Genomic DNA, 21130 nt, shown 5'->3' with positions numbered 1-21130 from the left:
GATTGTGTGTTATTCCTGGTTGTGCTCGTTATCTCTCGCCTTCTAACGGTCACGATCACTGTCTTTCGTGTCTGGGCACTGCTCACGCGGAGACAGCGTTCTTGGATGGTCATGTTCTCATTGTGAGAATATGTCCATGGCAACGTTGCGGTCGCGGCTCGCCTTCGTAAGAAAGCGAGCCACCCCAGAGGCTCCAGCCTCGGTCCTTTTACCCACGGGTTTGAGGCCAGCGCGGCTAGCACTGGGGGCGATTTGGGGACCCCAATGGGAATGCCTCCGCCAGGAATCCCCCCACGGACCTCCCATTCCCCAGCACGCTCGTCTGCCCCGATCGGGCTTCCGGGTGAGTCCGCAGGCTCGTCTCACGGCGAGTTCGATCTCTTATCTCTTGTCTTACTTGCCATGAGACGAGCCGGCGGACTCACCCGGAAGCCCGATCGGGGCAGACGAGCGTGCTGGGGAATGGGAGGTCCGCGGAAGTGATGAGCTCTCGAGCGCAGCATCGGAGAGCGGGCTCGTCCAGTCGGATGCCTCAGCTGGGCTCCTCCCTTCGGGGTCGATCGCCCAGTCACAGGCTGACGCGGAGATGATGACATGCTTTCCCGGGCAGCCACGAGCGTCGGTTAGAGTGGATTTCACCGCTCTTCCCTGAACCCTCGCGGCTCGGTGATTGGTTCCTGGGCTCGCGGCGCCGCTCAAAGCCACGCCCCGCCCCGTTCCTTTCTTCCCGAAAGTGCATGAAGAGCTGACAAGTTCATGGGAGGCACTTTTACTGCCTGGTCCCGATCTTTTCAGCTTCCCCGCTCTCACTACCCTCGATGGTGGGGCGGCCAAGGGTTATTCGGCAATCCCCCAGTGGATAAAGGCACTCGCGGTGCACCTATGCCCGCAGAGTGCCGCTACCTGGCACGGGTGCCCAAAGCCCCCGTCCAAGGCCTGTAGGTTTACGTCGTCTCTGACGGCCAAGGCCTACGGTGCCGCTGGACAAGCCGCCTCCGCCCTGCACGCCATGGCTCTCCTGCAAGTCCGCCAAGGCGCTTAAGGAATTGCACGAGGGTAGTTCCACCCCGGGATTGATGCAGGAACTGCGCTCGGCGACCGACCTCGCTCTCCGAGCGACGGAGGTCACGGCGCGGTCTCTCGGGCGGACGTTGACCACACTAGTGGTCCAGGAGTGCCACCTTTGGCTCAACCTGGTCGAGATGGGTGAGGCCGAGAAGACACGATTCCTTGCTGCTCCCATTTCCAAGGCGGGCCTATTCGGCGACACCATCGAGGACTTTGCCCAGCAGTTCTCGATGGTAGAGCAGTAGATGGATGCTAGCCGGTATATCCTGCCCCGGCGCGGCTCAAGATCCCGCACCCCATCTACTCATCGCCAAGGGCATCCCCCTGCGGTGACTGCACCGGCTCCGCCGCAGCACGCCCCTTTTGCCTGGCCCCGGCGTGGAGCCCACCGCAGGAAGCAGACGCCACCCGTCTCGCGGCTGCCCAGAACCCATAAAAGGCTTCAAAGCGCCCTTGAGACGGGCGACCCAGGGACAACGAAACCCGCTGCTCTGGAGCAGGTAAGCAGATCTTCATCTTTTTGTTACCTTTTGCATTTAATTGCGCTGCATGCCCAAGTGGCTGCAGTACTCAAGAGCTCAGCAAGAGTGGTTTCCTTGTTCCCTGGGTCACGTATCCAGTGTGTACGGCTGGCATCACGACCACCGTCCACCACTCCATTTGACAGGTTGGCGCTCCAGCGGCGGTCTCCCGCCCTGAGCGCCCAGCTGTGGCACAAATCCGCTCCCGATGTGACAGTCTCCACGGGTCACGAGGACAGGCCTCTTCCTTCCCATCCCAGGCTGTTCCGGGGGTGGTCACAAGGAGCCAGGAAAGTGCTTCGATGTCCTCGGACTCAGCACGGCCACGACGTGGTGTGGCACCTCGAGCTCCGCCCCGCCGCGAGGCCCCACCTGCCGGTACATCCAATGACATTGTCCCTTTGGTCCCACTTGCATGGAACTTGGACGCATGGCTTGCGCCTTCCAGTCCGTCACGAGGGCTGGTCCATACCGTCCGACTCGGCTGCGCGATTCACTTCGCCGGGCATCCGTCCAGGTTCAGCGGTGTCCACTTCACCTTGGTGAAAGACGAAAACGCTGCTACCTTGCGCGGAGATCGCTACCCTCCTACGGAAGGACGCGATAGAACCTGTCCCTCCAGCTGAGATGAAGAAAGGTTTTTACAGCCCCTACTTCATTGAACCGAAAAAAGGCGGTGGGTTGCGGCCAATCTTGGACCTGCGGCCAAGTACTGAACCGGGCTTAACACAGACTCCCGTTCAAGATGCTGACGCAAAGACGCATTCTAGCGAGCGTCCGGCATCAAGATTGGTTCGAGGGTCAGGCATATCAGTACAAGTCCTCCCTTTCGGCCTGTCCCTGTCTCCTCGCATCTTTACGAAGATCGCAGAGGCTGCCCTTGCCCCGTTAAGGGAGGTGGGCATTCGCATTCTCAACTATCTCGACAACTGGCTAATCTTAGCTCACTCTCGAGATGTGTTATGTGCACACAGGGACCTGGTGCTCTCACACCTCAGCCGACTAGGGCTTCGGGTCAGCTGGGAAAAGAGCAAGCTCCTCCCGGTTCAGAGCATCTCTTTTCTCGGTTTGGAGTTGGACTCAGTCTCCTTGATGGCGCACCTTACGAACGAGTGCGCCCAGTCGGTGCTGGCCTGTTTGAAGGTGTTCAAACAGAAAACAGCGGTTCCACTGAAACTTTTTCAGAGGCTCCTGGGGCATATGGCATCCTCGGCGGTGGTCACCCCGCTCGGGTTGATGCATATGAGGCCGCTTCAGCACTGGCTCCAGACTCGAGTCCCGAGACGGGCATGGCGCCACGGGACACACCGCGTGGCCACTACGTTGGTCTGTCACCGTCTTTTCAGCCCTTGGACCGACCTCTCGTTTCTACGAGCAGGTGTTCCCCTAGAACTGGTCTCTAGGCATGTCGTGGTCACGACAGATGCCTCCAAAACGGGCTGGGGCGCTGTTGGCAATGGGCACGCAGCCGCCGACCTCTGGACGGGTCCACGGCTGCGTTGGCACATCAACTGCCTCGAGTTACTGGCAATTCTGCTCACCCTGCAGAGGTTCCGGCCGTTGATCCAGGGCAAGCACGTGCTAGTTCAGACAGACAGCACGGCAGCGGTAGCATATGTCAACCGCCAAGGTGGTGTATGTCACAACTCGCCCGCCGTCTCCTCCAACGGAGTCAGCAGCACCTCAAGTCGCTGCAAGCCACTCAAATCCCGGGCAACCTCAACACTTCGGCGGACACGCCGTCACAACAGGTTACCCTCAAAGGAGAGTGGAGACTCCACCTTCAGGTGGTCCAGCTGATTTGGAGTCGATTCGACAGGCACAGGTGCACCTGTTCGCCTCCCAAGAATCCTCCCCACTGCCCACTCTGGTAAGCCCTGACCGAGGCCTTCCTTGGCATAAACGCGCTGGCACACAGCTGGTCCCCTGGCATTCGCAAATATGCGTTTTCCCCCAGTGAGCCTGCTTGCACAGACCCTGTGCAAGGTCAGGGAGGACGTGGAGAATGTCATCCTGGTAAGCACCCTACTGGCCCGCCCAGACGTGGTGCTCGGACCTCACGCTCCTTGCGACAGCTCCCCCCGGGCAAATTCCCCTGAGGAAGGACCTTCTTTCTCAGGGAAGGAGCACCATCCGGCACCCACACCCAGACCTCTGGAATCTCCATGTCTGGCCCCTGGACGGGACACTGAAGACCTAAGCTGTCTCCCACCTGCGATGGTAGACACGTACACTCAGGCTAGGGCTCCCTCTACGAGGCGCCTGTATGCCTTTAAGTGGCGTCTGTTCGCTAAGTGGTGTTCTTCCCGTTGGGAAGACCCCCAGAGATGCGCAGTCAGATCAGTGCTTTCCTTCCTGCAAGAGAGGTTGGAAGGGAGGCTGTCCCCTTCCACCTTGAAGGTGTACATTGCTGCCATAGCAGCACACCACGACACAGTCGACGGTAAGTCCTTAGGGAAGCATGATCTGATCATCAGGTTCCTAAGAGGCGCCAGGAGACTGAATCCCTCCAGGCCTCACCTCGTTCCCTCATCGGACCTCTGTAGTTTTTCAGGGTCTACAGAGAGCCCTCTTTGAGCTTTGCAGTCAGCCGAGCTTAAGGCACTCTCCTTGAAGACTGCCCTCCTGACTGCGCTCACTTCCATCAAGAGGGTAGGTGACCTGCAAACGTTCTGTCAGCGAAACGTGCCTGGAGTTCGGTCCAGGCTATTCTCACATGATCCTGAGACCCCGACCGGGCTATGTGCCCAAGGTTCCCACCACTCCTTTTAGGGACCAGGTGGTGAACCTGCAAGTGCTGCCCCAGGAGGAGGCAGACCCAGCCCTGTCGTTGCTGTGTCCGGTGCATGCTTTACGCATTCAAATGAATAAGTCCGTGGCGATAGCGGCCTGCCCACGTCCCAAGACCAAAAAGGAGGTGAGACAGTTTATGGGGCTGGCAGGCTACTACCGAAGGTTTGTGCCTAGTTTCTCTGATGTCACCAGCCCCTTGACTGATATCACTAAAAGGGGGTGCCAGATCAGGTCCATTTGACGGAGGCATACCAGCAGGCTTTTACGAGAGTGAAATCTGCACTCTGTGGCGGACTGCTTCTACATGCTCCTAACTTCTCTCTCCCCTTCATTTTGCAGCCGGATGCATCAGAGAAGGGGTTGGGGGCTGTGCTCTCACAGGAGGTGGAGGGGGTGGAGCGGCCCATGCTGTACATAAGTCGCAAGCTCTCTTTGATGGAGACTAAGTACAGCATGATTGAGAAAGAGTGCATTGCCATCAAGTGAGCAGTCATAACCCTCCGCTATTACCTGCTGAGGCGGGCCTTCATCCTCTGCTCGGATAACAGCCCACTTCAGTGGCTCCACCACATGAAGGATACCAACACGTGGATCACTCATTGGTACCTGGCACTTCAGCCCTTCAAATTTAAGGTGGTCCACAGGCCGGGGACACAGACGGTTGCGGCTGATTTTCTCTCCAGGAAGGGGGGGGTGGGGGGGGGGTGGATGTTAGCAGGCCGGACGGGGCCCAGGCCTGAGTCAGGTGGTGGGGGTTTGTGGAGCGGGACGTGGTTGTGTGTCTGTCACTAGGGAGAGAGGAAGCAGTATGGGCCATCACCTGGTGATTGTTAACATTAAACACCTGTGTCTCGTTGTAGTGATGATGGAGATGGGCTTTAAAATGCCGCCGGAGTGACAGACTGAAAGGGAGACCAGAAACGCTATGTGTGTTCTATAAAATACTTTGTTGTGAAGCTGAAAGCAACTGCATTAAAAGTTGACTCACATGGACTTTGAAACCGGCTCCCATGTCCTTCTTACTTGAACCCCTCTACAGCGTACATTTCATTGGACCTTAAAAGGAAACTTGACCTTGAATTTCCTGTTCTCTATTTGTGTAAGTTGCAATGTAACCTCCCCTACAAGTCATTTAAAAGCTGGTATACTTTGTTCGCAGTTAAATTCTGTTAGACACTGTAACAATTCCCTGGTAGCACAGTAATAAGGAAGTGGGAAACAACGTAAAAAAAACCACACACAGCGGATATTTATTTTATTTTCTCGCTTTTCAGCGATCTTTGCCAGACAACATAAATACACACACAAACAGGTCTGGGTCTCTCTCTCTCCCCTCCGATAGTCTGGACTGCCCTTATATCCCTCTCCAGCTATCACTGAAACAAAAAACAGCTGTTAGAGATAATTTCCCACAGGTGTTAATCCTACCTCTCTACCTCTCCCGGCCTCGCTCTCCACAGACATCCCTCGGCCACGCCCCCATCTCCATAGACACATAATTCACAGGGACACCACTGAATATTCACAAAGAATGTCAAAACACTAATGCACTTTGACCCTCAACCTTTGTCCAGCTTTTTCAAGACTCAGACCCCCACTATTTCAAATGTGTTGTCGATATGCCAGAGCATTCAGAGTTTGCAATATACCATGTTTGAAATCTTTCTTAATGCACACTGCCATAATTGTTTTCATTAAGAAAGATTTCAAAACATGGTATATTGCAAACTCTGAATGCACTGGCAAATCGACAACATTACATTAAAATGTTATTCCATTACATTCCATTTCAATTGTATTATCTTTATCATATCTATGTATACCATATATCATATATGTGTACATGTTGCAGATGTTCAAAATGTGTCAAGTCAAAGTGAAAGTCAGAAATTGTTCTTTCAAGACTTAAACCCAAAGGACTGGTTGTACTTCATGCTAGTCCACATTGTAGATCAAGACATTTTTTGAAATCTCTGGAGTTGCTAAACTGGATTGAGCCATTACTGAAATTCCTGCTTCATAGTGTTGAGGCAGTTCACTAACTACACAAGAGATGGCAGTATAATTGAACTAGATGTACAATGAACACTCTAAAAGGCACTGACTCTTTATGGGAGTATCTGTTTTCCTGAATTTACTTCATGTATTCAGCCTATCATTTACAACTGAAATAGATGATAGATAGATTGTCATTTGCTTTAGGTCATGCAAATGGACATGTATTACAAAAAAAAACAAAAAAAAAACTCTTCCACCTCGTGTGTCAGCTGACTTCTTTGTAGCCTGGGAGACACTGTGTTTCACTCATATTGTATTGCAGAATGTTCATTAGAGGCTGTAATGGCTCATTGTCTGCCAATATTCTGGTGACACTCTTGTCATTTCTATTACCAAGGTGTTTGTTTGGTTGGAACATTGCAATCTCATCTGTCTTCAGTATTGCAAACCCTCCTGTGACAATATCTTGGACATTAACATCAACTTAATATCTTGAACATCCAGAGCAGGACTCATGTACAATCAGGTGGACAAATTCTGCAGTACATCTTGCATAGGGGCTGAATTTATTTATTTATTTATTAGTTGGAGCGGATAGTGAAGGAAAGCAGCCAGCAGGTGTCCAGCATACTGTACATAACTTTTTCATTCTGTTTAAAATACCTACCATGTTGCAGCTCATGAAGATGGTTGAGAAAATAACCAGTGTGCAGATCTGTGATCTCAACACAAAGGAGCCAAGCAGACCATTTTGTGCATAGCTTTGATTTTTGCAGAACTTATTGTTGAGTTGAGGTCCACTGTTAAATGCTGACATTTTCAATGATCGTTTATTTTCTTCTAATAAAATGGGCTTATAATACATTTACTTCCAAGACATTAAGCTTAAACTTCAACATGTTTAAAAGGCTGTCAACAAAAACTATCCTTTAGAAGTGATCATTAGCTATGTTTTCTAAACATTCTTTATCATGTATACTCAGAATAAAGCCAGTTTTTAAAATCAAAATGGAATTTGAAGTAGTATAAAATATAATTTTTGATATCTGTAACTGCATTTTCACTAGTAGAGTTGAACAATTATCTGTTCGTCACACTGTTCAAAACGCAATTAGCCTAGATATGAATAATTTCTTACCAGCTGAAATTCCAATTTCACATATCAGCTACTGTATGTACTTCTTGCTAATAAAAAAAAAATTACATTACAATTACGAAAAGTAATTACATTTTAACTACTACTGTACAAATATCTATTCCTGATATCAACAACTTAATTAAAACTAGAAAAATGTTACTTTTTTAAATCAATTCAATTGTTAATATGAATAATGGACATTTGCACTAGTAAAAATATACTTATTGATGTAGAAATAGTGTTTTTACCAGTACGAAGCACATAGTTGACATGTGTATGGAATTTTAAGAAATTTTAGTTATCTATAATTTCATTTTGAACAGGAGTGACTGACAGATCATTGTGAAATTCTACCAGTGAAAATGCAGTTACAGATAAAAAAAAAATAAATAAAAAAAAATTAAAAAAATTACAGCTTATAATAATTTAATTTCTATTTTTGATATCAAGAAGGGGTATTTCTGCAATTAATAATGACATTTTTGATATCAAGAATTAATATGTTAATATGTTTACTACAGCAAACCTAATTACTGATATAAAAAAATACGCATTTTCACTGGTAGTAATTAAATTGCTGATATCAAGAAATAGTATTTTAACTAGTGAAAACTGAATTATAAATATTATAATTCAATATTTATTTAATTTGTTTATTTACAAGAGTTCATACATGAAATTTTTGATTACAAATATTTATTTTTTATTACTGTTTATTTCATTTACTCACCTGTTAATGTCACATCCAATTGAAGGAGAGTGAGAGTCATGTGATGAGGTCATAGTTTTGTGGGTGGAGCATGGGGAAGCAGAGGAGAGAAGTAGTGAACATATGTGATTAACCTATTTGACAGAAACATCCTGTTAGTTCTCAAGGTGATTAACCTCCATTCTCTAAGATGGTGAATTTGAGTCAGCTTGTTTGGGCTTTGACAAAAAGTTTAAACATGCAACTGCAATCTGTGTGTAGCATGGATTATTGTGCTTAGCATAATGTTAACGAGACTGATGCTAGAATCCATTTGTGGAGGGACTCTTCACGTTTGCCTACACGGCAAGTGATTAAAACTCTTCATTTAAATGGAAAAAACAGCAAGTACTGATTGTGAGTGGCATTGACATCTTACCAGATAGCGGTTTGGGCTTCCAGGTATGCTCAAATCTCCTCTGGCACCGCTGGATTTCCTCGTAGGCCGTGATCGCCCCTGAACTCTCTTAACTATCATTTGGACTCTTAACCAACTGTGTTGTGCAGGGTGCCCCCACGCTCAACATCAATCCAGGACACAGTGAGTCCGCCCCCCCCCCCCCCAACATCAATCCAGGACACAGTGAGTCCCCCCCCCCCACCCCTTATTGCTCTTAGGAGCGAAGTAGCCATATTTAAGGCTATAATGCACCCAAGCTTCATTCAGGCCTGCAACGGTGAACTGGGTATTATATCAGTTGGTCTGTTTGCTGGATTTAAGTTATTTACTCAGAATTTAACAGTCAATCTAGTGCACTTTAACCTGTGTTTTCAGTCTAATCAGGTTTCATATTTGTCATGTGGAATATATTGTATATATTTTCTTTGTCTAATTTATGCCTAATTCCTACTTGAAATTAATGTTTTGCATTTGATAAATTGCTTTTTCTTTTCTTTGCATTTTGGAATATAAATAAATAGCATTTGAGTATACTTAAGTTTGATTATTGTGTGATTTACAATTCATTCAAGTGTTTAAAATTACTAAGTGATATTCAAGAGTTTATTTCTTTGAGACGTGATTAAGTGTTTAAGAGAGGTTAATTTGCATGGATAATTTACATAGTAATTGAGTGTTTCCTTGTAATCCTAAAATCTAAATCAAAGACTATAGATAAATGAACTGAGGGTAGCTCGCTCAAAGTGGTCTAGGGGGCGCTACATGTAGGCTGTTAATATGGCCAGCAAAATAAATATCCATTGCTTATGCATACTGCATGAAACATGCCTAAGATGTTTTGCAGGAGTTTACCGTAAAAGGCAAAAGCTCAGCGGATGGGGGCATAAAAAAATCACTTTGGGAAATGTCACTCTCCAGCTTAAAATAAATCAGTGTATACAGGCCAGTAAGCAACAGGTGGGTCCTTCCATACAAACGTGACTTAGCTGCAAAGGCTATGCCTCTCGTGCCATTGCTATAAGTGAAGCAGAGCTGCTGAGTTTATGTATTTTTCTTTTTTTTTTTTATGCTGTCCAAGTCACACAGAGGAACATGTAACTTCATCTGCATTTCAGCAAAGAAAAAATTAAAACTATATAATTTTCACAGTTGAGTTAAAAAGTTTTATAGAAAAACACTATACAATGATATGAGACTGTTAAAATCATGATTCAGAATCTAAAAGGAATTTGCAAATACAACTAATGGCGATCTGTCCAATTAATAAATAAATAAATAAAAAATAAACCTCTACAATGATTTACTCAGTTATTCATAATTAAGTATTTAGAAGTTTCAAATGAAATGCTACAAGTGATACTAACATATACACTGCATTGCAAAAATTAATTTTCTTAATCAGTATCTTTGTCTTGTTTTCAAGTAAAAATATCTAAATCTCTTTAAAACAAGATCAGTTTGCATGAGAAGCAAAACTGAAAAATATATTAAGACTTATTTTTAGTGAATGTCAGTGGTGCCCTGATCCCACTACGGAATTAAAAAAGGCTACTGCAATTCTGACTTTTTAATCTCACAATTGTGACTTTATATCTTGCAATTTTGACTTTATATCACAGTTATAATATACATTAATTCTCTATATAATGCAGTTATAACTTTATTTTTCAGAATTGGCAAGTCTAAAGTCACAATTGTGAGAGAAATTAGAATTACCTTTTTTATTTTATTTTATTCTGTAGTGGGATCAAGGCAATTGCTACTTTATATTAGAGGTCGGCCGATAGTGGATTTTACCGATAACTAAGCTGGGCAGTACCTGCCGATAACGATTAATCAGCCGATAGTTTTTCAAATTGGTACTGAATGTAAAAATAAAACTCAAAGTAAAATAGCGCTGAACTTTATTACAAAACAGTACTGACTGAACCATGAAAATGTATTGTACTTTTTAAAATGAAATAACTATATAAATATTAGTTCATATATAATAATATTTGTATTTTTTAAAGCCAGCTGGTGGGGGGACGCTTCAATTGACAGTTCACATAGTGTTACACTTGCACTGATTCCTACTGCAGACTCAAGCTTCATAATAACTGCAAAATACCACTTTGTTTTTATTCAATACAGTTGTATGTAGAGTAGAAATATTCACAGATAGCGGTGGTATTCGGCTGAACTCTGTGGTGAAGCAGCTCAGACTATGAGCCCAGACCAGGGGCTGTTCAAACAGATGGAACACAGCAGACTGGAACCAAACACGAGGATATCGAGACACACATTTCCAACATTAACAATGAACATCATATCTGACAAAGCATTTAAACAAATCATTGCTTAATCTGAAAAACGCTTATAAGAGAGCAAGTTACAACGGCTTAAGACCTCCACCAACTCTAAGGGGCTGTTCACACCGAACGCTTTTGCAACCATCCATTTGTTTTTCTATGTAAATGCGTGCCAGATGAACGCCTTTGTTTTTGTTTATTCAGCGTCTCGTGCAGGAACGCTGTTTTTTAGATGATGTGTCTAATTAAAAAGAGCTTTAAAAGCATATTGGGACACCTGCTTTCTGTTAAACTGTGTTTGTTGCGCTGTGTCTAGCCTTTTTTAACGCAAGAATGTGATCGATCCGAAGTCGTCATATTACAGTGAGGATAAAAAATGTGAATTGAAATCAGATGCGTTTCTGATTTGTTTATATGTTTCTCTCGGCTGCATAAAGATATTAATTTGCTTTCTTACTTTACTAGCTTTAAATATGCAACTTAGCTGGCTAACGAATGCATAAACATGACCAGCTGGATATAAACTAATGCAAATAGATGGTAATACATGGTAACAATCGTAACATTTAAACATTTGGGTAGGACTTGTGTGTTCTCTACTAATGCAGCATCTAGTCAACAAATTAATTACTTTATAATGATATGAAAATGTGTACTGCAGTGTACTGTATACATACCTTTTCGTTGTTTGTTTTAAATCCACATCTGAAGTGTTCCGCTCCATGCAGAGTGTAGTCTCACATGTCAAAACAAACACCAAAAGGCATCAGTGAAGTGATAGTTTCTATTTAGACTCTGAGGCTGCTCTCATACTGTATAACAACAGCAGACCCTTCCCAGCTGCTCCAGCACCGGATGCAACAGGGAAAAACTATCAGTGTGGATTTTTGCAGATAACCGATAGTTCCAGGAATCTGTTATTAGTGCCAATTAATTGGCAAAACCAATTTATCATTTAAAAAGGGTTATTTAATGACTATTACACCATTAAAAATGCATTATAAATCACTGATGTGCAGTTATAACATAAAAGAGTGACTTATGCAATACATGCCAAATAGTGAGCATTTTAACTTGCATGCTATATAAGCTTAATGAATACTTATTCATACTTGTATGAATCAAAACAAAGATGCCCTAATTCATCATTTATGTCACAATGCAGCAAAAACATATTTTGAGATTAAAAGGAGGTTTATAGTTATTGTAGTGAATGGTGCTTCCCTTAACAAAGGGAATGTTATTGTAAAGTGTTACTCATTCATATGTCTGGGTTTCCTGACCACATGAGAACAGCAATTACATAATAGATCAAAATTGTAAAATAATTTACAATGTGTCTTTTTACAATGTATCAGAATTGTTGACAGATGGGTTTTAATTCATCCATATGATTTAAAGTGTGAGATCACTTGAACTACTGTATAACTCATGACATATGGCTCTTGGAGAACCTTAAAGCATAGCTTTCAACCTCAATATCTTCCAACTGGAAATGTTTATGATGGTTTTTTGGAGCTTGCACAAGCTTTCAAGGAGCTCCATATGGTAGCTTGTGTATTTTCCATCGAAAGACATCTTACAGTATCTTTAGAGGTTTTTGGACCAATAATTATTTCCTCTGGAATGTAGTAGAAGGAAATAATTGATTATTTAGCATTTGATTTCATTAATACAATCAGCCAACTTGTAGAATTTAGAAATTTTATCAAGTCTGAAGGAAATATGATTATGATCAATATGACAGTGAAAAATAATTAAATGTTTCCTGATATTACCCCTTAAGCAGAGGTGGAAAGTAACTAATTACAACTACTCTCCTCACAGTACAGCATTTTTCTACTTTTTAAAGTATAAATAAATAATAGTACTTTTATTCAACTTGCTACAATTATAGTTCACCACAATTACAAAGTAACCCCCCCCCCCCCCCCCAAAAAAACCCCATAATATTTCTGAATTTTTGGTAAGAAGAAATCGGCAAGTTATAAGCACTAAATCTGTTTATTAACTAAAACACGCTGTGCGTGGCATGACAGAAGCCCACAGGGCACAGCATTATGAGCACAGCAGCTTGCATAAACTGCTGCCGGTGTCCTCTCTTCTTTAGCTTCTCCAAGACTTTCTGCCCTGCATATTTCATTTTATTCTGGAGTGGAGATGTTCATTCAGGTACGAGGGAACCATCTGAACATGTTTAACCACTGACCAAACTTCACTTGTTTTTAAGGTAGGCAATGTTTTAACTGTGTCAAACATTAACGCAATATAGATTGACATGTATGTGGGGATATCTTGTTTACTTGCTACTATATGTCTAAAACAAACTTTTTAAATACAATGCCAATGGCTGTGACATGACGCGGAGCAGACTCGGACGTGGCTGTGACATGGTATGGAGCAAGATGAGGCGTGGCTGACTCGGAAGTTGGAACCAGGGTTGTGAGAGGAGGATCCTCTGCGGTGAGTGTGTCGAGTACTAGCCTCACATATACCACCCACATGTAGTCTCCGGAGTCTGGCAATTCCCTCCACTGCCGTGCTGCGAGTACGATCCGGTATATGGATTTCAGAGCAGCATCATCAAAACCAGTGTGGGCAGCAACGGTGGAAAAGAAATGGGAGTACTCCCTTATTGATAAGTCCGCTTGGCTTAATTGAACAAAGAATGCTGTTAGCCCCATGGTGCGGTGAATTGTTCTAGATGAGGCCGGATGTGCCGCTGGGTTTGATGGAGCTAAGACCTCAGTGGTTAGTTGGAAAAAGCCGCTGGATCAGTTTGTGGCAAAGTCTTCTGTAATGATGAGTTAACAGAGTTGAGATCCATGTGCAGCTTTAATAACAGTAAACGTAGTAACACAGACAGGCAGGGTCAATCACCACCAACAGTAATATCAAAGGCAATCCAGAGGGGTAGTCAATAAACAGGCAAGAGTTCAGGGCAGGTGGCAGACAATCACAGGTTATCTCCAGGTAAACAAGACAGTAATAGTAGACAGGCAGCAATGGGTCAAAACAGGGTAAACAGTCCAGGATCATACACAGGTGATTCAGAAAACTCAGAGAACGCTCAGATATATCAGCCAGGGCAAAACAAGACTTCGCAATGATAGAGAGTGAGAGTGAGACTTAAATAGCTGAGTAAATAAGAAACAGCTGAGCAGGTAATCAGTGACAGGTTCGGGGATTATGGGAAATGGAGTCCAGGGAGTTAAAGTCAATCCCCAGGTGATGGAGCCCTCTGGTGGTGAGTGGGAGGAACAACAAAGGTGGGATTCATGACAATATAGAACAACCACTTTCAATGTTTGAATCAATCATATCTCTCACTATACACTGTGTGAAATGTTTATTTTTGCCTTATTTTATTCAGCTGGCATGACCTGGCTTTCAACATGAGCAGAGGAATGAAAATTAATATTCCTTCTCACCTTTAGCACACAGTACTGTACATCCTTCCTGGTACCACATCAAATGCCATTCACACTGTAAACTATCAGTGAAACGGGACAATGCTAATGTAAATTACTATTCACAGTTTGCATTCAAAAGACCACATGCAGCAAAACCAAAAGACTAATGTACTGTATATAGCTCAAGGAACCTTTAGAACTCAAGCAGTACACAAGGTAACTAGTAACCCCCAAAATGATTCGGACACTTCAGCCACACTTCATGCCACAGAGCTTTTCTCTTACATGTTCAAAATGTTGTTGAATATGAGACTGCACAATGCAATGTAAATTAAGTTATTTGTTTGCTGCAAAGGTGGTAAAGATAGTTTGCATGTTGCGCAAAGGCTTAGGCAGCATCTTTACATGAGCTATTGTTAACAGGGCAGGATGATGTTGGTGAACAGGTGATATATCCGCAGATTCACATGTCAGAAACTGGCAGGTTATGTTGCAGCAGAGTGCTACTGCATCCCTGTGTGAAAATGCAACAGACATCAAACGATGTTTGCAGAGTCATAGTGTAAATTATTAAGACTCCTGCTTTAATGTTTGGGGGAATGACTATGGTGCTGCTCCAAAACCTGGTGAGCTGCCGTGCTGCCTACATAAGAAGCTGTCTTCCAAGGCAACATCCTAACTGAAATGCAACCTCCTCTGCAACTAATTTAGAACATGGGCAGCAACTTGCCATACAAATAGCACTCTTCACAAAAAGAGCACAGGAGACTTGACTCACAATTGATTTCAATAGAGTCTGGCATTAACATGAGTGGACTTTTACATAGCCTTATGTTTAATCATAATTTTAGTCTTTTGACAAACATGTCCTTTAAATTTAGTCAATATTTTAATCACTGAAAATAACAACAGTGGATAAAATGAATGTACTGAAGCATTGGCGACTCTTTTGTTTCTATGTTGTGGATTCCTCAGGCTTTTATTAATTTTCTGTTTTAGAGACTGTTTGGGATTTTGCGCTGCGTGTTGTTACGTTGTTACTGCAATGGTCTATTCACAACGCGAGATACTCATGCTGACTAGCATGTAACGTAGTAGAAGTTCAGTTGTGCATTCGCTTCATTGTCTTTGCAGACGTAAATGGTAACATTTAGGTTGTTGATGTAGCTAATTAATCTTGAGTAAGGTAATAAATAACCTGCTAGTGAAGCACAGTTTACCGGTGTTCAGTTCTTTCAGCTCATGCAGCTCCAGAAGAGAAATCCCGAAAATACTATCATTTAAATAAGGTTTTATTCAACAAGGTTTTTCTCCTTCTAAAACATTGTTAGTGCATTGGTAATATTTTGCATTGGTCATATTTTTGTCAACATTATGTTTTTATTAAAATCAAGAAAGAGTATTTTTAGTCTCGTTTTCATTATTGTTAATGAAATAAACAAATGTTGTCAGTAATTTAATTGACTAGATTAACACTATCCTTTAAATGTTGAGTAAAATATTTTTAATTAAATTAATCTATTTTAATGGCTACTTTTCAGGATTACATGAATTATATTTCATTTATTTAACAATTTCTCTTGCTTCCACTATTGTGGATGATTTTTTTTTTTTTTTTTTTGCTGAGCTTGACACAGTCCATTATAGTATTGCACAGTTTGTGATACAGTACCATTGCTGTCAGATTTTATGGCTGATTTGGAATATGCTTGATCGTGATCTTGGCCAACCATTTTGGATTTTCTGGCCACTCACATCCTGGGCAACCTCAACACTACAGCGGACACGCTGTCATGGCAGGTTACCCTCAGGGGAGAGTAGAGACTCCACCCTCAGGTGTTCCAGCTGATTTGGAGTCGATTCGGTCAGGCACAGGTGGACCTGTTCGCCTCCCAAGAATCCTCCCACTGCCCGCTCTGGTATGCCCTCACTGAGGCTCCCCTCGGCATAGACGTGCTGGCACACAGATGGCCCCCTGGCCTATGCAAATATGCATTTCCCCCAGTGAGCCTGCTTGCACAGACCCTGTGCAAGGTCAGGGAGGACGAGGAGCAGGTCGTCCTGGTAGCACCCTACTGGCCCACCCAGACATGGTTCTCGGACCTCACGCTCCTCGTGACAGCTCCCCCCTGGTGAATTCCCCTGAGGAAGGACCTTCTTTCTCAGGGACGAGGCACCCTCTGGCACCCGCGCCCAGACCTCTGGAATCTCCATGTCTGGACGGGATGTGGAAGACCTAAGCGGTCTACCACCTGCAGTGGTGGACACAATCACTCAGGCTAGGGCCCCCTCTACGAGGTGCCTGTATGCCTTTAAGTGGCATCTGTTCGCTAAGTGGTGTTCTTCCTGATGCGAAGACCCCCAGAGATGCACAGTCGGATCAGTGCTTTCCTTCCTGCAGGAGAGGCTGGAAGGGAGGCTGTCCCCTTCCACCTTGAAAGTGTATGTTGCCACCATAGCAGCACACCACGACGCAGTTGACGGTAAGTCCTTAGGGAAGCACGACCTGATCATCAGGTTCCTAAGAGGCACCAGGAGGCTGAATCCCTCCAGACAGCGCCTCGTTTCCTCATGGGATCTCTCCATAGTTCTTCAGGGTCTACAGAGAGCCCCCTTTGAGCCTTTGCAGTCAGCCGAGCTTAAGGCACTCTCCTTGAAGACTGCCCTCCTGACTGCGCTCACTTCCATCAAGAGGGTAGGTGACCTGCAAGCGTTCTCTGTCAGCGAAACGTGCCTGGAGTTCGGTCCGGGTTACTCGCACATGATTCTGAGACCCTGACCGGGCTATGTGCCCAAGGTTCCCACCACCCCTTTTAGGGACCAGGTGGTGAACCTGCAAGCGCTGCCCCAGGAGGAGGCAGACCCAGCCCTGTCATTGCTTTGTCCGGTGCGCGCTTTACGCATCTATTTGGATCGCACGCAGAGCTTTAGAATCTCTGAGCAGCTCTTTATCTGCTTTGGTGCACAGCAGAAATGAAGCGCTGTCTCCAAGCAGAGAATCACCCACTGGCTCATTGTTGCCATAACTATGGCATATCTCGCCCAGAACATGCCACCCCCGGTAAGGCTACGAGCCCATTCTACCAGAGGTGTAGCGGCTTCCTGGGCCCTGGCCAGAGGTGCCTCTCTAACAGACATTTGCAGAGCAGCGGGCTGGGCAACACCCAACACCTTTGCAAGGTTCTACAACCCCCGGGTGGAACCGGTTTCGTCCCAGGTAGTGGCACGCAACACAAGCGGATAAGCCTGGGATAGCTGGCCGGGTGTATCGCTTGCACATAGCGCCTTCCACCTCCTTTGGAGCTGAAGATGTGCGCCATTAATTCCCAGTAGTGTTCACAAACTTTGTTCCCTGGTTGACTTCCTCCGAGCCCTGTGGCAGTCGAGTTTTCGGAGAGACTAGCTGCTGGCCCAGTACACGTGCTAATTAAGAGTCCTGTTCTGGGGTAGGTGCTCCGCATGTGGTGGTTCCCTGTAAGGCTAACCCCATGCGATATATATCTTCTACTAGTTCGTTTCCCTGTTGGCAAACTGCGTCTTCCTTGGGCAGAACCCCTCTGCCCCAGTCTCCATGTTTGTAGTATCTCCTCCCCCATTGGTCAGGATCTACCTTGAAGACTCTCCACATGGATGGAAAGACCACGTGACGTATTCTTCCACTTAAATATCCCCCCCTCTCTTTGGGAGAGATGTGGTCTCCGCTGTGTCTTCCCCTTGGGAGGGACACCCCCCGACTAGACCTGGCGGCCCAGTCGGATAATCCCCCTTCTTTTTTAGGGAGTGGAAAAAAAGAAGGGGAAAAGAGGCCACGACTGGGTTAAGACTGTCTCTATCTTTTGGGTAGTCGACTTGTCCCCAAAAAGGGCTGTCCGACACTCATAACTATGCTGGGGGAGGTTACGTGTCGACCTGGTGTGCTGGCTATGAGGCACACAGTAGTCTGGCCACCACACATCGCCAGTTCACGTAACACAGTTCAGCCAGTTGTGGCGTTTCGTAATGGGACCCCTAGTGTCACTACATCGACACAACGTCAAGTGAGTGACAGATAGGGAATGTCATGGTTACTTGTGTAACCTCCATTCCCTGATGGAGGGAATGAGATGTTGTGTCCCTCCTGCCACAACGCTGAACTACCTGCTGAAATGGCCGGACCTTATATCGGCTCCTCAGCATAAAACCTGAATGAGTGGTTGCATACCAGCTCCTTTTATACCCATATGTCCGGGGGAGTGGCATGCAAATACCACTCGCCAATTTTATTGGCCTTTTATCAAAGACCAGAGGTGTCTTGGGCTCCCAAGAGTGACCCCTAGTGTCACTACATCGACACAACGTCTCATTCCCTCCATCAGGGAACGGAGGTTACACAAGTAACCATGATGACTTTTTCACTTGTTTTGACTATAAAAACTCTGCCAGTACAGAGAGACAAAATACACATGTTAAAAATACATTCTCTGAAAAACCTAAATGTCTTATGCAGTATTGTTTCTAAAACAAGTTAAATCAGATTGATCTTGTTTTAAGGATTTTTAGATATTTGTACAGGAAAACAATACAAAAATTTTCAAGAATACGATTTTTGCCCTAATATCAAAGGTCTTACTAGAAGAAAAAAATTATGATCCAACGTGAATTTTCTTGATAAAAAAATATGATCATGCCTGGTAACATGCATGTAAAATGGCTAGAAATAGCATTTTAGCTTAGCTTAAAGATGACAATTTACACAAGGTTTATTTCTATTTCTTCTGCTCCAAACTTAATTCAAACTTCTCTGTGTGCTCGTATGAATGTGACACATCATAAGAAAGTGTTTCACCACTGTTCAAATGCACTTTGGATCGCATCATTTATATATATATATATAAAGGTTTTCCATCTGAAAGGACTAAATATTAAATGAAACGATTGACAATAAAATGCAAAGTAATCTCTTCAGTAATCAAAATACTTTTTGAATGTAACTGTATTCTAAATACCAATGATTTAAATTGTAACTGTAGTGGAATACAGTTACTTATATTTTGTATTTTAAATACATATTCCTGTTACATGTATTTCGTTGCTCCCCAACCCTGCGTATAACTTGCGAGTAAGGGCAGCCGGTGGAGTTTCTGGTGCCCCCCTAGGGTAACATGGTGCCCCCCTAGGGACTTGGTGCCCTACGCAGACTGCGTAATACGCATATAGGGAGCGGCGGTACTGAGGGAGCAAAGTATTCACCTTATGTACCAGAGAAACTAGCACGCAGCTTCTTGAAAATGTTTTCTCTGAACTTCTGTTCTTGCAGTCACTTTATAGATATCTATGGTGTTGATGTCAAAGTATAATTAGCTAGCGAAGTGGATTTACAGGTTACAGTGTTATCAAAAGTTATGAGTATTTTAAAGTGTTCAGGGGATGTCATAACAGAAAGCAGAACAGGGATATTTTAAAACAAGAGTACTTCATTCATAAATAATGATCCTACCTTCACACTGTGGACGTACAGATATGCCTCTGTGCTCATGAAACTCAAGAGATAACGCAAAGTCATTAAAAATATCTCGTGCGACACCTCTGACCATCTTATCATGTAATTTTTTGAGCGTTAAACTGGGACAGAGGGAGGAATACAACTATATACACACGCATACATACACATGTGAAAGTGTTTTATTTTATTTTCCATTTACAAGAATTTTAATCACATTTAAGCCTCTAAAAAATGTAGGGTGACAAATTAATCTTAAAGTACAATTGTAATTTTGAATGTTGAACTTGCAAGTATAATAATACGAGCTGTCACTGTTGGAAATTTCATGTCAATTACACATTTTAACTAAAATTATTAACAAGTTGAAACATAAAATTAAGCAAAATTAAACGTATAACAATTAAACGCTTGTATTATGAAAAAGTGCAGCTTATCAGCTGTCCAAATGTAATCTGTCAGGTCCAATTTACCTGGGGTTGCCACCCATTCAGTAAAATACAGGATTGACCCATATTTAAAGATAAAATGATGCGTCCTGTATTGAATCAGTACGGGACGAGATTTGTCCCGTATTTAAGATGGTCAGATGGCGTCATGGTGAAATCGTTCCAGATTAGCAATTTAACATTGATACAAGTTGGAAAATTTGCCTACGGTGAGTAAGGGACCGTCTGAAAAGTCCACAAATGGTGGTAAAACTGTGGAGTTTTTTCTTGATAAATGTTCAATAAAATCAAACAATGTATGAATACAATCATAAAGACAAGTATAGGTGAAGGAAAAAAATAAATAAAATAAAATATGTATAAACCATCCAAAATGTATACATAAATAAGATAAAGACAAATAATCGAAAAAATTAAAATAAATACACTTTTAACATATAAATAATGTATTTGACAGAAAAAACACCTCACTAGCATTTTCACATAGTAAAGTGGTGCTATAAACTCACACCATCAACTCCTGGTGAAAAACACTGTGCTTCCATACGTAATCCATTTTGATCGACTCTTCTCAGAAGCTTCAATACAAACAGGAAGTTAGATGACAAAATTCGGAAGAGCGGAGCGCGGAAAAGGTGCAGGGCTGAATGAGGTGAATAGTGCATCCATTTTTGGTCCAGTTTAATCTGAAAATGAAAGGAGCTTATGATCATGAAAGGGGAGATTTGCAAAGTTATACAGCTTTTTCTTGGTAATTTTGCAAAGCTTGTGCTATATTTATCTTGTCTCATTTCCCTTTGAAGAATCTTATCTTTAAAGAAATAACTACTAA

General features: G+C 43.7%; 1 protein-coding gene across 6 annotated transcripts in view; it reads right to left on the bottom strand.

The window, feature by feature from the left end:
* The window catches only part of LOC127432363 (ras association domain-containing protein 6-like), a 35995-nt gene extending 24271 nt beyond the window's left edge, over positions 1–11724 (bottom strand). For 2 of the 6 annotated variants that reach the window (XM_051683342.1, XM_051683341.1), the window contains exon 1: positions 8249–8777. In XM_051683342.1, coding sequence (XP_051539302.1) covers positions 8249–8301 — 53 coding nt within the window. In that variant the 5' untranslated portion in view covers positions 8302–8777. Of the gene's footprint in view, positions 1–8248; positions 8778–11634 lie in introns of those variants that run through there. The other 4 variants (XM_051683339.1, XM_051683344.1, XM_051683340.1 and 1 more) reach the window with 4 other exon arrangements.
* Positions 11725–21130: the final 9406 nt, after the last annotated feature.

The sequence above is a fragment of the Myxocyprinus asiaticus genome, chromosome 42 (genome assembly GCF_019703515.2).
Source record: "Myxocyprinus asiaticus isolate MX2 ecotype Aquarium Trade chromosome 42, UBuf_Myxa_2, whole genome shotgun sequence".
Classification (NCBI taxonomy): Eukaryota; Metazoa; Chordata; class Actinopteri; order Cypriniformes; family Catostomidae; genus Myxocyprinus; species Myxocyprinus asiaticus.
The sequence above is the reverse complement of the archived record's forward strand: the minus strand, read 5'-3'. Positions and strand labels throughout refer to the sequence as shown.